We start from the raw sequence: 20,275 nt of genomic DNA on the forward strand, positions 1-20,275 counted from the left end.
ACGTTTCTCTTTCCTCTTCCCTTCCCACCAGCTCTATAAAAATCTCATAGGATGTAGAGCCCATGACACCATACATGGAAGTCATAAAGCCACACTTCTTTATAAAAATAGCTGAGTCTTGGATTTTCAATTAATTTATGTTCTCGTTGTCCATTAATTCCAAAACAGAGATTTCACTGCAATTCTTCCTAGCTAATGCCCTCATGTCTGAAGCTTGACCCTCCTGATTAATTATTAGTGAGTTAGAGGGTTACTGGGAGGTTAAACCACACTTTCAGATACACATATCACCAGAAAAGTTTTGAGGAAATTCTAGGTGTTATTCACCCAATCTTTCCCTGTGAACACTGGAGCAGCCAATCTTTTCTTTCCTGGACTGTAACCTCTTTTCTTCTGAGTCTCTTCCTTTTCTGCCATAAATTCAAATGCCTACTGCTCCTCTCCAAATTCATTCTTCTCTGCTCTAATAAATTCTTCTTATCTTTTTGTCTTATTGCCTTCCTCTGAATTTACACCTTTGTCTCAAGAATGCCAGTGCTTCTAAAAACATTCCATTATTCCTGGAGAAAGAAGGTTAGACAATTTCCCCCTTAAAGTAGGTTTCATTGGTAATTTTCTGAATAAACTTTTTTTAAGGACTCCATCAGACTATTAGGATTCTGACCTTTCAGAATTATGTTTCCTTAAAGAACAAGCTTACTTAAAAATAATACTGGATTCATTTATTCATTCATTCATCACTCAACTAATAAGTAACAAATTTTTAAAAAATTTATATATAGCATATAAAGGATATGAGACGTGTTCACTATCCTTAAGGAGTTTATAATCCAGATAAACATATATAATCAAAGGAAGAACATATGAGCATATATTATACAGTATAAATATTCATAATAGTTATGTTTGTCCACTCTGAAGTATGACTATTAATAAAAGCCAAAGTACAATCAACAATATGTACTTCAGTGTTTCTTCAGTTCACACTTATCAGTTCCCTTAACCTATATTATGTATTCCACATTAATGGGATCCTTGATTTATAGTACAATAAATAAAGTGTAACTTGCCCAGCCTTTTTAGACTTCATTGTTCTAAATTTGGAAATCAAAGCATGGTTCTGGTTCTCATTCTCTAAGTACTTGCTTTACAAAGAAACTAGTTCTCTATAGAGAATCAAGTTATTGAAATTACCAAGTCATTCACCATTGCCCTGATTCTACTGCCTCGACTGTGTAAGCTTCTCACTTTTCCAGGTCAAAAGATAATGCTTATATATAAAGAACTTAAAAACAGGTCCTAGGAACACAACAGCCGAAAAAAAACCTGTCTGTCTCCACAGTGTAAACGCTGGGGAGAAGGTTAAAACTGAAATTGAGCAATTGTGTATTTCAAAGTGCTCTGGTACATTAAGCAGTCATTTTTCACTTCAAAGCCATTTTATCAGAGTTATTTACATTGCTACTGCATAAACTCTGAGACCGCTTGTATTGAAAAATGGTTTATTATGTTATTTTATTTATTTTCCCCAAAATATAAATATACCTTCAATTTTAAAATGGAAAAATTTTGGAAAACAAGTATTCAATATATGGAAATTCACTTTACCAAAAACATCAGGACTTGGAACCACATTTAAAGTGTCCCTGCATTTCACACTGATCCCTCAGAAAACACATTTTTTACCTTCTGAGGAGTCTTTTATCTTATTCCTGTCACTCTGGGTATACAAAAAAAGAGAAATGTAATATTAAGAACCTAGGCAAAACAAAATCATTCCATAACAAAACACCTTAAAGGATACTTATATAAGACTTACACAGCAATACACTTCCCAATAGCTCTTAACTGGTGAGCCCTTGGAGAGCCAGAGACCCCGTGCTGGACACTCATCCTCTCTCCACCCAGGATCCAGTCTGTGTAACCAGACACCTACCGCTCGCTTTGGTTTCCGGGTAGGGAGGGCCATCCTCAAAAGTGAAGATCTGGGACACGCTCTGGCCCAGGTAGGAGGGAGCTGGGTAGTACGAATGCATCCTGTACTGGGAACCCACAGGGTGGCGGTTCTCTGAGGTTTTCATCGGCTTAAGAAAAAAGAAGGAATGTGTTAAGACCAAAGTTGCATTTTATAGTCATTTCAAGAATTGCCTAATTCTTTAAGTGAAGGCCACACCCTATGAAGTTGGTAGTATCCTCAACCATGAATATACCATCCAGGACACTAACCCTGAAAATACTGGAACTGTGCATTCTGAGGTGCCTTTTCTATCTTGTGGTTCCCGCTGAAGCACCCCTAAAATTCCTTCTCATCCTATGATGCCCAATTAACAAGTAGTAAAGAGAATTGGGCAGGAAAAACAGGGGAGCATGGCATTACTGTGACAATGACTACCTTGTTTGACCAGCAGCCAGTCATTTGACCTTCTCACATTTCTTCACGTGTAAAACTGGCATCTCATCTTAGTGAACACACAGTGCATATAGAGAATATTTTTTAAAAACATGAAAATAGGGTGAAGGTAAGCTATTGTCATTAGCATGATGCTATGCTGAATATCATCACTCAGCATCCATTCCCACCCCCTTCTATGCTTTTCCCTGCAACAAGGAACAAAAATACGATATGTTTCCCAGACTCTCCTGTCACCAGGGTTCTGGAGGCGATTTGGATTCTGCTAACAAGACACGGAGTGAGATTTGGAAGACAGAAAGGAAGGCAGAGGGAGCACGTGCTGTCCCTCCAGCAGCAGTGAGCAGCTGGCACTCGGCATTCGTGCCTTCTCTCTGGCAATCAGACCTTGCCTTTGGGACCATGGGGCAGCTTTTCTATAAGGAGCAGTTCACACAGCTTCTTGGCCTCTCATTCAAAGCTAAGGAAACGGGACCCACTTCTACTTTCCTGGTTCTTCCTGGCCACTCTGCGAACACCTAGAATTATTCTGTTTCCTGCACACACCCTGGTACAGACAGGAAACATTAAATGCATGACCCTATCACAGCAAGAACATCTAGACTTCAATTATTTATACAGTTTCAAAAACACTAAATTCAGATGGTATTAATTTTTTTTTAAAGTCAGTCTAAGGAATGCTCTGGATAAACCAAATTTGTTCAACAATTAAGGAATAATTTTGAAATCATGTTTTTCAATCCAATCTCTAGAAGCCACTTATTTGATTTAGAACAAATAGTACAAAGCCTGGCAGGATAAAATTAGGTCCTAGGCTTCCTCAAGATCTTCTATGAACATCCAAATTTTGGACAATTCCTCAAGTAATATAGGCCAAAGTAAACTTTGAATATTATGGCAGTGCTTGGTGGAAAGGCCTACGTCCTTGATTTCTGTGTGCTAATTTGAGAAGCTCAAGGATTTCATTTTTGCCCCTCCCCACTGTCCCCCCAGCACAAATGTATGCTTGATGTGTAGATTATTTCTTGCAAAAGCAAAGAAGACTCTATTCTACTTAATTATTCCCTTTCAAGTGAAGTTTATCTGGCCAAGTTCCTTGTATCCTTTCTAGTTTTTTCTGAAGCACATAAAATGGTCTCTCTTCCAGCTCAATCATCCAATTTTCATTTTCTATCATTATATAAATTTTTACTAAATAAGAGGGCATGCAGCATTGCTTGGAAATAGCCAAAGGGGAGAACTGGCTGCCTTTAGTGAGCGGGCCCAAGTCAGGAGAGCGGGTGTGTAGAAGGCAGCAATCAATGTTTCACCCTCATATTGATGGTTCTCTCTCTCCCTCGCCCTTCTCTAAGTCATTAAAAATATTTTAAAAAGTAAAAAAAATAAAACCTCGCTCTGGTGACAAGGGACTAGAATAAATGATTCTTTCTCTCACAATGAACACCGTTAGGGGCCTATGACCAAAGGAGAACTTCCTAAAAAATTCTTTTGACCAACTGTTTACAACTTTCCACCTAAACTAAGAAAAGGCAGAAATGATGCTACTTTAAATTTTCCATTCGTTTTCTTTTTATACATGAGATTCCCCAGAACTAAGATATTTTTTTCAGGGGTTCACAACCACCTAGAATGGCTACAGCTGTAATAACAAGCTCAAACACACTTTGCGGGAGAGAAACGTTTCTACCTCTATGGCCTGCCCTCAAGTCAGCACAGTCTACGTGATAAACATTTATTAGGACAAGCACCAACTATTAAGTAAGAAGTGTCCTGACATAAATAATGGCGCCCCCCATCTGGGTGCTGAGTTAGTTACATCTTCCTCCGCTGGGGCAAAATCTGCCAAGTCAGTTCTTCAAGGAAAATGTTTTTAAATTTTCCCCGGGTGCAAGAAAATTGACAGGATTTGAGCCTACAGGCTCGGCAAAAATCCTGGATTTTTCCCTTTTACTATGAATTTTGTATAAAGCCTGTTTTCAAAATATTTGGAAAATGTTCACTGTGAGTTGAGAACAGGGGTCAGCGAACTTTTTTGGTAAATGGCCAAACAGTAAATAGTTCAGGTTTTGTAAGCCACAGGGTCTCTAGACAATCAGTAAATGAAGGGGTGTGGCTGTGTTACAATAAAACTTGACTTACTGGAATGTTCCCTGGTTCTCAGCCTTCACTCCCACTAGATTAAGGGAAGAGGGAACCTGGTCTGACGTCTGATTTCACTGGTCTGGGATTTGGCCTGGGCCCTGCGTTATTTCAAAGCTCCTCAGATAATTCTAATTGAAACCAAGACTGAGAACCAGAGTTATCTATAAGTAGGCTTACCTACATATTTCCCACACCCCAATAAGTATGAAACCCCAGCATCCCCAGTATCAACTAAAAACGCAAAAGGTTCACTCTACCGACAGACTGGACAACTGCTGCCAAGACCAATGTGTGTATTATTTGAAAAGAGATTCAGATAAGCTGAAGGGTTTTTTTCTTTCCCTTTTAATGAAAGCTTATTGGAAAATAAAAACAATATTAAATCCATGTGTGTTTATTTTCCCCCTTAATTCCATTTCTGTTTTTAGAAAGCATCAGATAACAAGAGTCATTTGGAAATAGGAACTGAGCTATTTGAACTCAAACATTCAACTTTCCCAATGAATCCCCAAGATCATTGAGCTATAAAAACTTCTATCAAAAAAAGGGAAAAGATACAAAGGGTCAGACTCCATCTGCGGTTATCAAAACGTGAACTTACAGAGACCATCAATCACTTCAGCTGCTTACAACTGGAAGAATAATCTACAAATAACCATCCATGTGACAACTTGGACAGAAGAAAGAAGTATGGTTCCATGTATTTCTAAGTGCATGTGTAAACCTCTGAAACATGGAGTTGAAACTGAATTGTGATTCAGCCAGAAAGCCAGAAAAAGGTGTGGCCAAATGTGACTTAAAACTCTAAATCACTTCTTGTTCCTAACTTAAAAAACAGTGACAGCCCTGCTGCTTTCGAATTAGACAAAACGGGTAAATAAGGAAACCTTTGATATCTGTTGTTTCACTTTAAGCGAGAAGTACTCAGCGAAGGGCAGTCTGTCCCCCAGAGGACATTTAGCAAAGTCAGGAGACACCACTGATTATCACAACTGGCTGGGGGTGAGGAGGTGCTACTGGCATGTCGTGAGTAGACGCTAAAGATGCTGCCAACCATCCTACGATGCACAGGACCGTCCCCACAACAAATAATTATCCAGCCCCACATCTCAGGAAGTGCCAAGATTGAAAAACTTGCTATAAACTAACCGCACACAACCATCTCCTTGTGCTCAGCCCTTCATCTCCACTAAGAAGCAAAGTTCTACTGAGGGCTAGAGGTGCTCATAAATTAAAGGAATTGTTCATTTCTGCTAAAGGATATAATTTTTTTCCATTATGTAATGCTGCCTTGTTCTTCTCTGTTTTTTTTTTTTTATTCCTTTAAATTAAACAAAGTAAACCCCAAACCCCAGGATCCTAGTGATTTATGACTACTATTATTATTAACATGTGGTAACTGGGAAACAAGAGGCATGTTTTACATTCTTATTACCCATCCCAAGTCTCTGAACCAGAATATGACCTATGACGCAGAGCTGGGCTGGTGGAGACATGCGCAGTGTTAGTATGAACCCTGAAGGAAAACCTGGGAGCTTTGGATTTTATTTTATTAAACTGTTGGAACATGCAGCATAAGAAATCTGAACCACTGGTTTCCTTTCATATACTTTACTCACCCTTTTTTATAGTAACAATAAAACCCCAACAAAACATAAAAATGTTAGACCTCACTTCTTTCTTAAAAAAATTCCTAAGTACTACTCATTGGTTATCTGTTAACACTTCAGATAGGAAGAGTCTGGTCTTACACAAAACTGAGCACTCGTCCAGGTAACGGCTGAAAGAGATCATGAAAACCAACTTGCCGTCTGGTTGTTTCATAAAGCGCGGCTCAGCAGCACAGAATGGGCCTTGGTGGAGAAGAGTGAATATATGGATAAAGCTCCTAATCCCAAACTCTGATATTTAAACAAATAGTGTAAAGACTCCCTTGGCACTGGCATGTGGCTTACAGTCTTTTAAGTTGCAAAAGCCACATCTGGGATGAACCTTTGGTTTTATGAACAAAAACCTTTTTATATTAAAAAAAAAAAAAAAAGAGGGCTTGTCACATGCTGTGGAATCCTATGTCTCCTGCTAAGAATAAAGGCTGGGGCTCACTTTTGTCCTCATTAAAGGAATTCTTTAGTTTTAATGTTTTAATAGAAGCTTCTTTTCAAACCCTCTTAAAGGGACACCTGTCCCCCCCGCTCGCCTAACCACCCTGTGAGAGCTGTCCTAGTCCACACACCTAACCTATGCAAGTTCTCTTAGGTGTTCATATTATGAAATGCCCTCTACTTCCCTCCCTGGAGTGAGGAGGACAAAAGGAGACAGGGAGACTGGTCTTGTGAGGATTCTGGCCCCTGGAAGGGATTCTTGCAAAGCCTGGGCGGATGCCTTCAATGAGCAAAAGAAGAAGGTGCTGGGTTTGAGGGTCAGCACTTAGAGGCTGGAGAACTAAGAGCTGTTTGTCCAGAAATGGAAGGGCTCTTCCTCCTCAGAAAGGAGGCTGGAGGGGAGAAAGGAGAGAGATGACAGGAGAAATAGAATGCTCATGCAATACGGCAGAGAGGACAATCATTTGAGAAATTAAACATCTAAGATGCTCTCAGTTGTAAACCCCATGCTTCCCAAAGCTTCAGAGCATCTGTGACACTGTGCCAAAATAAACACTTGTATGTGTAGGCTTTTCAAAAAGAATGGACGCAAAGGAGCTCAACTCCAGGCTTGCGTTAATATCAGAGTAGATTTTAAAAACATCAAAACAAAACAAAATAAACCCCATAAGATACACCACGAAAAAATAAGGAAGGCATTTATAAATACAGAACCAGCACTGACCGTTAAAACAGAAAGCAATCCCGCTCCCCAATTTCCAGGAATCTTGGACCGAGCATGGAATAGGGACTCAGACCACCTTGTATAAACTCTAAGGAATGGAACCCCCATATGCTATTAGGACTACCCTTGTATGTATTAGTGGTCCATTCTGCTTGTTCTATTTCCACAGTTTAAAAAACCCAAATTAGTTTTTTAACTTGTATCACTCAGTTGGTGGTTTTCACCATCTGGGTTAGTTGTACTGACAGAATAAAGTTTACTCCAGCAGATGGTGTTGTCCAAAATGCAGCATTGTGACCATTTAGTGGGCCCCAAAATAATTCACTGGGTTGTAATCAGAATAAAAAAACAAACAGTATAGCAAGAAAATGAAAACAAAATAGAACAGAAATATAAAACTCCATCATAATATGTGGGAGAGCTGTTTTATGAAACTTCATTTTGTCCTTATATGTATGTGTAAGTATATACTGGATCACAATGGAAAACACTGTTTACTGTGGGTTTCAGTCTAAAATGTTTGAAAGACACTGAGATATCTAAGTCAGGTCAATGGAAGCAAGGACCTTTAAAAATAGGTACATAGTAGGAAAAAGCCAAATATTAAAGATGGTTTTTCTAAAAAAAAAAAAAAGATGGTTTTTCTGGAACCTGGAAGGTTTTGATGCGCTCACAAAAGAAATGAGGGTGGTCCGTTTAGAGACAGTCTCTGGCTGGCACTAGCCCAGCACCTTCCTCATATCACAAATCTATGCAAGATTTGCCAGCTTCTGGGTCAGAAACTTTTATTTGTCTCATTCACAAATCTAAGGCACAAACCTAACTAAAGTCATATACAGAGCCAGGCAGAAATGCAAATATTGTATTTTTACAGTGAGCTGGTGGGCAAGGAAATGGCAAAGATTGTATTTTTAATATTTGGTTAATAATTATCAGGACATAGGATTCTCCAGTCTCTGTACTATGTTGAATTTCTGAAAGCATTATAGAACATCTCTTAAGATAGGTGGAGGGGGCTTATAACAGTGACATTCTTAACATAACTTTGCTGAGAAAATATTGGTTTATTGGCTATGGGACTAATGGAATTTTAGAGGGAGAAAATGAGCATTTATTGAGAGATACTCTAGAGACTTGTCATTTCATGGAGTCATCATAATATAATCATCATTAACATGGAAATAAACTGCTCAGAGACAAAATAACTTGGTTCTGCAGAGAGAAGGCAGAATTCAAAGCAATTGGACCCCAGAAGTTTCTCTCTACTAAACCAAGCCACTTGTCCCATTTTTTAATTAAGATATCCGCTTGTTAAAAAGACCTAATCACTGCCTTTGACTTTTAACAATTCCTCATATTTTAAAACAAGATTTTTTTTGGGGGTGGGGGTAGTCTGATAATGAGAAGAAAAGATGCCTATAACCACACATTCAGGAACTTTGATTTTAGAACTGGCAGTAACAGAGGCATGCATATCTGTTCCCCTTTTGATGGACAAACTTAATTAACCTTTGCTACTCTGTTCCAACCTACTGTTTTAGACAAAACTAGTGACCCACAAACAATATGTTACCACCAGAATCTCAATGGCTGCGACACCAAGAGATATAGCTCCATCAGCAGTATCGGGAAATAAGCCACTTGGATTAGCTGCTCTAAGAAATATGGATTATATTCACGTCACACATGATCTGTCAGAAACATTAGGATACTTTTAGCATAAATCAGCAAGGTGAAGGGTATCTTATGAGTGCTGAACATGATAGACTGCCTGGAGGGCAAGGTGAGATCGTCTGGGGCCACCCTCTAAGTGTGAGCACACGTACACACTCACAGTATTTTACCTGAACTGCCATTAAAAACCCAAATGCAAGCTGGTGATCACTGATGGGCATCCCAGCTTGCAGTGGGCGAGTGGCATGGAAAGGCCCTTCCCACTCCAAAACCATGATGGAGAGAATCCATTTTAAGTAACCAAAATGACACAAGAAAGACAAAAAAATCTGTTTCCTAAATTACACAGAAGTGTGTGTGTGTGTGTGTGTGTGTGTGTGTGTGTGTGTGTGTGTGTGTGAAGGCACAGAGCCATGCTTAAGAGCCTTATGCTTAGTAATTTAAATTTGATTAATACTATCAAGACATAGGACTCCATTCCCTCTACGATGTCAAGCCTCTGAAACATTATATGGCATGTGTCATCTTATAAAATGTTATAAGAGATATCATAAGATGTAAGAAAATACCCCTCAAGCCTTCATACAAGGATAACAAGAAATGTTCTTAGGAGACAGAGATATAATGGGAATGAATGTGCCTCTACAGTTAGGCAAACCCGGTTCCGACTCCAGCTCCGCCACTTCCAGCTGTGTACATAGTACTTCGTTTCCCTCAGCGTCAGTTTCCGCAGCCACAAAAGGGGTAAGGATCTCTGGCAGGGATGTGGTTAACGGTTCAGTAGAATGTTATATATGAAGTGACCAGCATCATAAGGCTGTTCAACAACGTCCTGGTACACCTTCCCCTCTCGCCCCGTCAGGGACCTCCCACTGTGGGAGCATCCTATCCTGGAGGAGGGTGTTGTCACCCTCGAGGACCACTCTTTGGGTTTGCTACCAAATCACTCTGAACCCTTTCATAGCTACGACAGGGCTCTAGTAACAAGGACAGAAGCAGAAACACCTGCCCATTGTGTACCTGAAACATTTTAAGGACCTAAACATGTTATTTAATATTTGAAAAGAAAAATTCAGTCTCTGAAAATGTTCTACTTTTCAGTAATTTAAAAAAGTTGAAAAACCAACTCAAGGTCCGACTCTGCCACTCTCAAACACAGAGATGGGAAGGGAGAACATTCCTCCGCGTTCTTGGTTTTCTACATGTACTCGAGACACGGAATTCATACGTGCGCCTTCCTTCTCCCACTATCGGCTGGTAAGAACTGGGAACTGCCACAAAGACGGTATGTGAGAGGTACTGTGATAAAAATGGTTTGAGAAATAAAATGAGGACATCATCCTTTTCCCCGTTTCTCAATCTTCTTCGGAACCCCCCCTCAGGAGGTTATGCGTCTCCAGGGTAAAGCTCACAGGGCTGGGGGATACCGAGGAGGGACCCTGAGAGCAACATGTCCTGGGTGCAGGCAATAGGGGGGGGGGCTCTCTGTAAAGAATGTTTTTGGATAGTAAAGCTCACTGAAGTCAACCTGCTTTTAATGATCACCACACAGTGACAACTGTAAGCCACACCAGTGATAAACTGCTCCGTCCTCACCCCACCTCACCCCACCCATTGGACCCCACTGCACAGGGCCCAGCTTCCCACAGGCCTCATAGCCTTCCCCACAAGCCTGCAGACTCCGATCACACAGTGATACAGAACTCCAGTGTCTTCAGATCCGTTCCCATCTACCCCACCATGGGCACTAGAGGGTCGGGACAGTCTAGCTCAGAGACAGGCCAGGAGCTGGCGCTTGGTAAGTGATCAATGAATCTATGCAGGAGTTTTTTATACACATGCTCTGTGATATGGAGGAAAATTTTTGTAACTCTGTTCTTTTTATTTTTCTATGGTATTCCTAACATAGTAAAAAAAAAAATAGAGCAAATGAACTTTTATTAAGCAGTGCCTTGATTCTGGCCTTTATTCAACTAATGAAGGACACTTAAAAAGGCCACAGAAATAGCGACTCTCAAGAAATTTGATAATCACTCATCCACATACTGAAACATTCTGATAAGAAACTGATTTTATATCACAGTCACATTTATAACAGGGGATAAAAAGTAAAATGGAAAACATAACTAGATAAGATTTTGGCACCAGCCCAAGCAAATTGAATCTGAAAGTTTTCAAAACCATGGTATCTAACTTTCAAGATTACAGAATCCCCAAATGATTGTATAATTTACCAACCTGATGCTGTTGTGTCAGGTCAGGTTGTGTAACAAAATATAAATCTCACAACAAGCTGATAATGTATTTCTTTTTGCCTCCAACTGGACTGTGGAGCAGTCCCTGGAGAACATCAGCCCTTTCGACGGTTTCCAACTCAGTCCAGATCAAACTGAACTCCTCTAAGAATGGGAATTAACCTATAAGACAACCCAGGTTTTACTGGAGTGCCCCCAAGTTCCTAAGAATCTGGGTTTGCTGGAAGCAAAATCCAGCAGGTTATAATCATGCAAGATCAGTTCTACTCTCTTATAATCCACAGGTTTTTAACCAAACACTCTGCAAAAATGACCCTGCTGTGGCCCAGCAGGCGTGGCTCAGTGGTTGAGTGACAACCTAAGAACCAGGAGATCACAATTCAATTTCCAATCAGCGCACATGCCAGGGTTGCAGGTTTGAACCCCAGTAGGGGGTGTGCAAGAGGCAGCCAACAATGATTCTCTGAAATTGATGTTTCTCTCTCTCTCCCTCTCCCTTCCTTTCTGAAATCAATATTTTATATATATATATACATATATGTACATATATATATATATATATATATATATATATATATATATATATATTTTAAATGACCCTACTGCTGTAAAGAATATTCCTCACCCACCTCTCACCATCTGAGTTCAGTTTCTAAAATGCCCACAAGCTCCCTCAGCTTTGGTTCCAGAGCAAGAGCCACCGTGAACATCATCATCACAGCACCATTCTTACACACTGCCCTCAAGACAGGGTCAAAGCATGAAGTGATTAAACTTCCTGTGAAACAAAACAGCAATTCCTTCAGGAAACTGTAATAAAAATCAGAGGATGGCTGTCATGATCATGGAGAACAAGACTAAATAGCAGTTCCTTTGTGAACATGTGTGTACACTAGAGGCCTGGTGTATGATTTCATGCAGCAGTGGGGTCCCTTGGCCTGCGGGATCGGGCTGAAACCAGCTGTCCGACATCACCCGAGGGGTCCCGGATTGCGAGAGGGCGCAGGCCAGGCTGAGGGACCCCACCAGTGCATGATTGGGCCGGGGAGGGACCATGGGAGGGCGCCAGGGCATGTCTGGCCCATCTCGCTCTGTCTGATCAGCCAGACCCCAGCAGCGAGCTAACCTACCAGTCAGAGCGTCTGCCCCCTGGTGGTCAGTGCGTGTCATAGCGACTGGTCAACAGGTTGACTGTCTGCCCCCTGTTGGTCAGTGCATGTCATAGCGACTGGTCAACAGGTTGACTGTCTGCGCCCTGGTGATCAGTGCATGTCATAGCAAGAGGTTGAGCAGCCTTAGCATATCATTAGCATATTATGCTTTGATTGGTTAAATGGATGACCGGATGACTGGACACTTAGCATATTAGGCTTTATTATATAGGAGGATAGGGGGAAGATTAGAAAGTCAGTTTTGCAGTTTTGCATTCATTGGGCTGCAAAGCTCGGGAAGGTTTCACACTATGGCCAGAGAATTACTGCTGTCCTCACTGCCCACTGGCCAACAAAGCCCTTCTCCCTGCAGGATCCATAATATGCTGGAAGGATCTGAGAGAACTGGGTGTATCATCTCTCCTTAAAAAAGAAGAATCTAGTGAGTTATATTTTAAGAGAAAATTATAGACTTGGCTAAGACCTGACAGGCCATTTAAGGGACATTCACAGTAAAAGCAATGGAAACCCATATGGGGAAGCCTGACGCCTTTACCGCACTGACCTAGCTCCCTGTGGCCACGGGGCTCTTCACATTTCTTTAAATAGAACATTCCCCAAGGCTGGCCTTTGGACTTGGCAAGCCCTGTGCCCTCACTGCGCTAGAAGGCAAGACCTACTTAGGGTGCACATGAAGGATTCCCACAAAATTCTGAGCTAGCATGAGGGTAATCAAAGAGCTGCCATAAAAAAAGGAAGAAAAGATCAAAGCACTCTGCCTGTAAGGAATTAAACTGAGATTAAGTTGAGACAATTTCTTAAAAAAGCATACTGAAAATCCTGAAGAATTTTGCTGTTGTCATGGTGACATGGCGACTGATGCAGTGGTTTCTAGGCTTTCTCTGGACTTCAAACAGGTAAAATGTGGAAAAAAAACAAAAAAGAGGGTGGAGTGAGGATACAGAACTTTCTTTTTAAATCCTCACCCAAGGTTATGTTTTCTTTTTAATTGTTGCTTTTAAAGATAGAAGGAGAGAGGGAGAAACGCAGATGTGAGAGAGAAACATTAATTGGTTGTCTCCTGCACAGGCCCTGACCAGGGATTGAACCACAACCCAGGTATGTGCCCTGACTGTGAATCAAACCCACAACCTTTTGGTATATAGGATGATGTTTCAACCAAGTCACCTGGCCAGAGCTTTGCCAACTTTTTATATCACCAAGTAAGTGCCTCTGTGATGTAATATATAATTAACAGGATCATCATTTTATTTTTTTAAATGTTGGAAGGGTGTGGTCTCAATAAAAACAAGTTTTTGAACTGAATAATTTAGCTTTAGGAAAAACCCACTTATCCTATTTTCCTCATTTCTTTGTAACATTTTGCATACATCACAGTGAACTGCTAGACACATTCCCTGTAAAAGAAGGAACCAGCATACACTACTGGTATCTAAACTGAATAACACACTAAGAATATAAATCAGAACTGGAGATATTTTTAGGAGGAAGAAAAATGATCAATAGTTTTCTGTAAAATGACTATCTAACTAGAAATACCTAAATAAGCAATGATAGCATTATTAGAATTACAAGCATTCACAAAAGTGACCAGATATAAAATAAATACACATCATAGAAATAGAACTTGTAACTCTTTCAGTCATCAACAGAAATTTATCCTATATAATAAAAGGCTAATATGCAAATTGACCAAACAGCAGAACAACCGGTCACTATGACATGCACGGACCACCAGAGGGAAGACGCTCAATGCAGGAGCTGCCCCCTGGTGGTCAGTGCGCTCCCACAGGGGGAGTGCCGCTCAGCCAGAAGCCGGGCTCATGGCTGGCAAGCGCAGCAGTGGTGGCAGGAGCCTCTCCCACCTCCATGGCAACACTAAGGATGTCCGACTGCTGGCTTAGGCACTCTCCCCACAGGGAGTAGGCCTAAGCCATCAGTTGGACATCCCTCGAGGGCTCCTGGACTGCGAGAGGGCGCAGGCCGGGTTGAGGGCCCCCCACCGAGTGCACGAATTTCATGCACTGGGCCTCTAGTATTTCTATAATTCCCCTTTAAGGAAACAAATTATGGCTGTTAGTCCTAAGAGGCCAAGTCAAATACTATAACTACTTTAATGACCCTTTCCTGAGGAAAGAAATTGCTTTAAATGTTTTAAACTGTTTATGTTCTAATAAACCCTTCTTGTGTCTGCTTGCAAACTGTCAATTTTCCTTTCCAGAGGCAAAAAATAGTCAGTTATCTAGCAATAGATAGTGACCAATAAAAAGGGAAGCCAGGGTTAGTTTAACCTGTCAAAGACATGGGCAATGGAAGTGGGTGGGTAGCCCAGTGGATCACAAGACTTCTTGTAGAAAGAACACTTTCCCAAGGGTAGGAAGGCCCAGGTTTAGGCCTGGCCTTCCACTAACAGCTGTGTTCCTCAGGCAGGTCTCTTAACTTTCTCAGCGCAGAATTACTAGGAAGTCTGAAGTGACCAGATGCACCGTATCCTGGGGCCCGATGGTGCAGCTTGGTGGCCCACTTCACCTTAAAAATTGAAGTGGAGCCCGGCTGGTGTAGTTCAGTGGCTGAGCATCGACCCATGAACCAAGAGGTCACTGGTTTTCACTTCCCAGTTAGGGCACATGCCTAAGTTCCCAGCTCGATCCCCAGTAGGGGGCATGTAGGAGGCAGCCCATTGATAGTTCTCTCTCATTGATGTTTTTAGCTTTCTATCCCTCTCCCTTCCTCTCTCTAAAAATCAATAAAAACATAAAAAATTTGAAGTGGATTTTGCATGCTACCTTCTTCCTGACATAACATTTTTATTTATTTTTTTTAAAATATATTTTATTGATTTTTTACAGAGAGGAAGGGAGAGAGAGAGAGAGTTAGAAACATTGATGAGAGAGAAACATCGATCAGCTGCCTCCTGCACATCTCCCACTGGGGATGTGCCCGCAACCAAGGCACATGCCCCCGACCGGAATCGAACCTGGGACCCTTCAGTCCGCAGGCCGACGCTCTATCCACTGAGCCAAACCGGTTTCGGCCTGACATAACATTTTTAAAAATTTGGGAATATTTTAAACTAATTACTGTTAACTATAAATGTCTCCCTGGGAATGGGAGTCCAGTTTAAACTTCGGATTCATATCCTGCTCCCCCCGCCCCCACTGACAGACCCTCCTGTGAAGCTCCCAGGACACAGAAGTGAAGGGGTTATGACCATTTCCACAAGCACATGCTCAAGAGCTCACTTCTTCTCAGCCTTCTTTTAGCTAACAGGATGTTCTGATGCTGAGCCAAGCTAAGAAAAGAGGAGGCAGTGTGAATACAAGGGCCCATCAGGCTGCTGGTTATAGAATCAAGAACACCAGGTGCTGGAAGGCCATCCCAGGAATGCTCACAAGGGGGCACCTTCCTCTGTGTTCCAAGCTACAGGTGCCAGAATAGAATTTCCTTCCTGCCTCTATCTCAGTTTCAAACCCAGGCTACTTTAAACTGTCCCCACCTTCCCTTCTTGTTTCCCAGGTAATAATAGCAGCCTTCCCCCAAAGACCAGCTTTTCATTTTTGTCTGCTTGGTTCAGCGGTAGATTCCCTAGCACACAGTAGGACCTCCATGCATGTTTATTTAATGAGTGAATGCATTCCAGTGAGGTGCCTGATCATAAAGGGACAAGCATATCATGAGACATTTCAGACGGGTCCCAAAATAACCACGAAATTAAGGACATCACCTGTGTGGCCATTTGACCATACCCCGACTGTGGTCTGAATGTGGCACAAGCTTCTGGAAAGCAATCAAGAAGGTGCCTGCCACAGGGGTGGAAAGGATGTTCAGGTACGGCTCTGAGTCCTCCCATATTTATTTCTACTCACTTGATATGCACCTCTCCCTTGTCGACCTGGTACCACATGTTTATTTAAGAGATAATGTTGCCGTGGAGGAGTGCATAAGGCAATAAACAGCTTTTGCAGGCAATTAAATGCAGAAGTGAAATGGAGCCGCCGGTCGGGGGAACCAGCTATTCATCGTGAGTTTGCACCAGTGTCACAAATGTTATTCCTGTTTCCCAACAGGACAGGAACCTATGATTGGGCAACAAATCTCCACAGGCGGGAGACAGACCTAACGCGATTAAAGCGGCTTTCCGTGTGCAGGCACAAACAAGGGAGAGCCTTGGGATTCTGACCCAGCAGACTGTTCTAGCAAGGGCGCAAGGACTTGTCCTCAGGGGAATCTTGCCTCCCACAGTGGCTGAGACCGTCCTCCAAGTCCAGGCAACCCTGCCATGCAGGAGAGCCCCATCTTCTAGCTACCCCTAAGACAGCCCCTTTGTAAGGGATCACCGAGGAAGTCCAAGGCCTCTGCCACACCCTTCCCAGGTTTTCCAGGCGGAGTAAGAATAAACATTGGTGTGTCAGGCATCGTATGCCTGAAAGACTTTACCAAAGTAGAGGGTGAATTAATTTAGGAGATTTCTGCCTCTTCTGTAAAGCTGACCATGAGCTGTCTTTCTTTAAGAAAACACCTGAGATTTTTCTTTCTCATCCTTTTTCCTCTTAAGCCAGCAGGTTGAGACCCTCCATACTTTATCCTTAAAGCCTAGAAGCAGCCAGAAAGCCAGGAAGCTCTTCTGGGGAATCTGCAGGATAAACTGTTTTGTTTTTATTAACTACAAGAGAAGTCTTTCTCCTTTCAGAGTGGACAGTCTTCAGTAGAAATCAACCTAGAGCCTGCCTCAAATCATAAAATCCAAATGGCACTCTGAAAGGCCTGTAGGGGCCCAGCTTAAAGATCCATAAATCACTGCTTTTCCTTTGATACTCATACTACCCCTCAATTTTAACACCAATGTTCGAAGTTCCCTTTTCTAAAAAGTATGATTCGAAAAATAAAATGTACGAAAATGGGTAGCCCAGGGTATTAAAGCTGACATATTAATATGCCAAAAAAGTCAGATCCTTAGGAATAGTGAGAGAAACCAAATAGTGGGGTGGCTTGAATATTAACAATTTCCCAACACCTAAAAAAAGAGAAATAGAATAGAATAGAGTTGCTCAAAAAAATTCAACTCACATTTTTAAAAAGTTGACATAAGAAGGTAAAGATTTGCCCTAAACACCTAAATGTGTAAGTTGCATTGTCTGGGAATCCATGCCAAGCTGAGAAAGTTGACATACAGTAAATGCATCCAAAACGAGAACACTTATCACAGAATCGTAACAGCTTACGGCTAGAGGGGGCTTGGAGGTGTTGAGTCCAAGAGCTCATGTTTATACACATTCCCACCATGTGGTAATCCCACCTGAAAATGCTTTCAGTGCCTTGAAACTGTTTCTAATATAGTGGCACGATGGAATGCTCAAAACGGAGGGAAAAGAACAGCTCTGATAAACGCTCCTTCCCTGATCATGAACACGCTTTGTTTTCCCCCAAATGTTAAAAAGCTCTTAATTGCACGCTATTTTTAAATTGCACACTGTTTTAAATATTTCAGAGTATGAAAGACTGGCCTCTATTCCCAGCTAAAAACACACCCACACTGGCCCCGCACAGCAGTGACCTAATTCCTCTCCTTACCTTTCTTCCATTCGAACATACATACAGATTTGGACACGTCTCACTCCCAGGGTAACATTCATCAGGAAGAGTACTGCCGTCCGGAAGACGCACCCAACATTTCCTATGCTGCTCAAAGAAAATGGGGGCAAGGCAGGGGGAAGGTGGGGCATAATATAGTAAGCTACTTTTGAATCTGACTATGGCCAACTGGGTATTTATGCAAAATGACATTAGAAAATGAGAAAATGAAAAGACACACACAAATATATGCATATTTCTTTACAGTTCCTTGCAGACAATGTCTGAGGTTAAATAATCTGATGTGCAGAGAGAAAAATTCTTTACATCTTTCGTATAACGTGCCTATACATATGAGAAGTGTTGGGCGTGTGTGTGTGTGTGTGTGTGTGTGTGTGTGTGTGTGTGTGGTTTTCACGTATTCAGTTCGCTCTCTGGGTAACATCTTACCTGCCACTGGTTTCCTGTCTGACCAGGCATATAAGGTGCCGGGAGGCTGCGAAGGCTGTTCTTCACCGGGGATCCCCCAAGGGGGTTTCCCATGTCCCCGGAAGGAGATTCAGCAGTCAAGGCCACGGGGTACTGCGGATAGTTGTACAGGTTGTTGTAGTACGGAAACAGAGACGGCTGATAGAAGCTGCTGTAGTAGGTGGAGTCTGAAACCAGGTCAGGTGCGTTCTCCACGTGCCCTCTGCTGGTGACAGCAGGAATATCCTGGATGACCATCCGCCCGTCTACAAAGAAAAAAAAAAAAAGAAAAAAGCAAAAAGCAACATGGTATTAATCTGGAAGTTCACAAAACTTGACCTCTAAACCTTGGCAATGCCTAGCCATCCTCCTCAGATCTCAGAGCTGCAGGAAAAAGCACCTGAACAGGCAGCCAAAATAAAGGAGGGTTCCCAGGGTTGACATAATTCTGGTGGCGCGGATGACAGATTCTTGCAGATTCCTTTTACTAAGAATACAAAACACATTTTAAGGGTCATTTTAATTAGATAAAGCCTGACCAGTAACTCTTTATCCTAATGTCCAAAAATGAGAGATAAAATCTAGTTAACTCGGCCGTCTACAACATTATTACAAAAGTAATTATACTTCATTTTAAACAAGTAATAAAAAAAATCCCAGTGCCCTAACTATGGTGGCCACGTAGATATGTCAGAAAGTCAAAGCAAAAAGTTAAAAGTTTAAGCAAACATTGTTTCCTTCACTTCCTTCCACAGCTGATACCCTATCCTTCAGAAGTCTGGACAATGATTTAGACCAGGAACTTCTTCTGTAAAAGGTCAGTTAGTAACTATTTCAAGCTTTGTGGGCATTCAGTTGCAGAACAGACAGGTTGTTGCAATAAAACTTTATTCACAAACAGATAGTGGGCCCATGGGCAATAGAGTTTGCCAGTCGTGGGTCTACACTTTATACTGTCAATTCCAATAAACAACTAAATGGGCTCCTATGTTCAAAGAGTTGGTCCAGATGCCTGAAAAGGCTGCAAGGTGTCAGGATGCTCCTACCCAATAGGAGTCTGCAGTCTAGGAGGAAATATATGATGGGATTACAAATAACAACAAGGATTCTCAAACAGAAACACCCACACACTTTCACAAAAATTCAAAGGCTGTAACAATGACTTGCAGCCTAGAAAGGAATTACAGAGACCTCCTCAGGCGAAAACTGCATTTGAAAGGTATTTTGCTAAGTTACATAAGCCCAACAGAGAAAGACAAATATTTATATGTGTAATTGGATGAACAAAACAAGCAATCAAAATAGAAACAGACTCATAGATACAGAGAACAGACTGACAGCTGTCAGAGGGGAGAAGGGTTAGGGCTGGGTGAAAAATGTGAAGGGATTAATCAGCACAAATTGGTAGTTATAGAAAAGCCACAGAGATATAAATTACAGCATAGGGAATGCCGTCAATAATCGAGATAAATATGTATAGGGCCAGGTGGGTGCTTGAAGCAGCGGGAAGACCACTCTGTAAAGTACATGATTTTCTAACCACTTTGCTATACATCTGAAGCTAATAAAGAATAATACTGAATGTAAACTGTAACTAAAAAAAAAATCAAATTTTAAATTTTTAAATGGGGGAAAAAAAGAAAAACTGCATCTGAGTTGCACTTTAAAAGAGAAGCAGAAAACAGGCTTAAAAAAATGAGAAAAGGGCTATAGGGACAAAGAAAAGGAAGTAGGAAAGTGGAAGGCAAATCTGGGGT

The 20,275-nt window shown here is 41.5% G+C and overlaps 1 protein-coding gene across 2 annotated transcripts in view; it reads right to left on the reverse strand.

The window, feature by feature from the left end:
- DMRT1 (doublesex and mab-3 related transcription factor 1) overlaps positions 1-20,275 on the reverse strand; it is a 95,007-nt gene that overhangs the window by 37,040 nt on the left and 37,692 nt on the right. For both annotated transcript variants that reach the window (XM_059658758.1, XM_059658756.1), the window contains 2 exons: positions 18,501-18,784; positions 1,937-2,084 (listed from right to left, as the gene is read on the reverse strand). In XM_059658758.1, coding sequence (XP_059514741.1) covers positions 1,937-2,084; positions 18,501-18,784 — 432 coding nt within the window. The remainder of the gene's footprint in view (positions 1-1,936; positions 2,085-18,500; positions 18,785-20,275) is intronic.

Source organism: Myotis daubentonii, chromosome 11 (assembly GCF_963259705.1).
Source record: "Myotis daubentonii chromosome 11, mMyoDau2.1, whole genome shotgun sequence".
Classification (NCBI taxonomy): Eukaryota; Metazoa; Chordata; class Mammalia; order Chiroptera; family Vespertilionidae; genus Myotis; species Myotis daubentonii.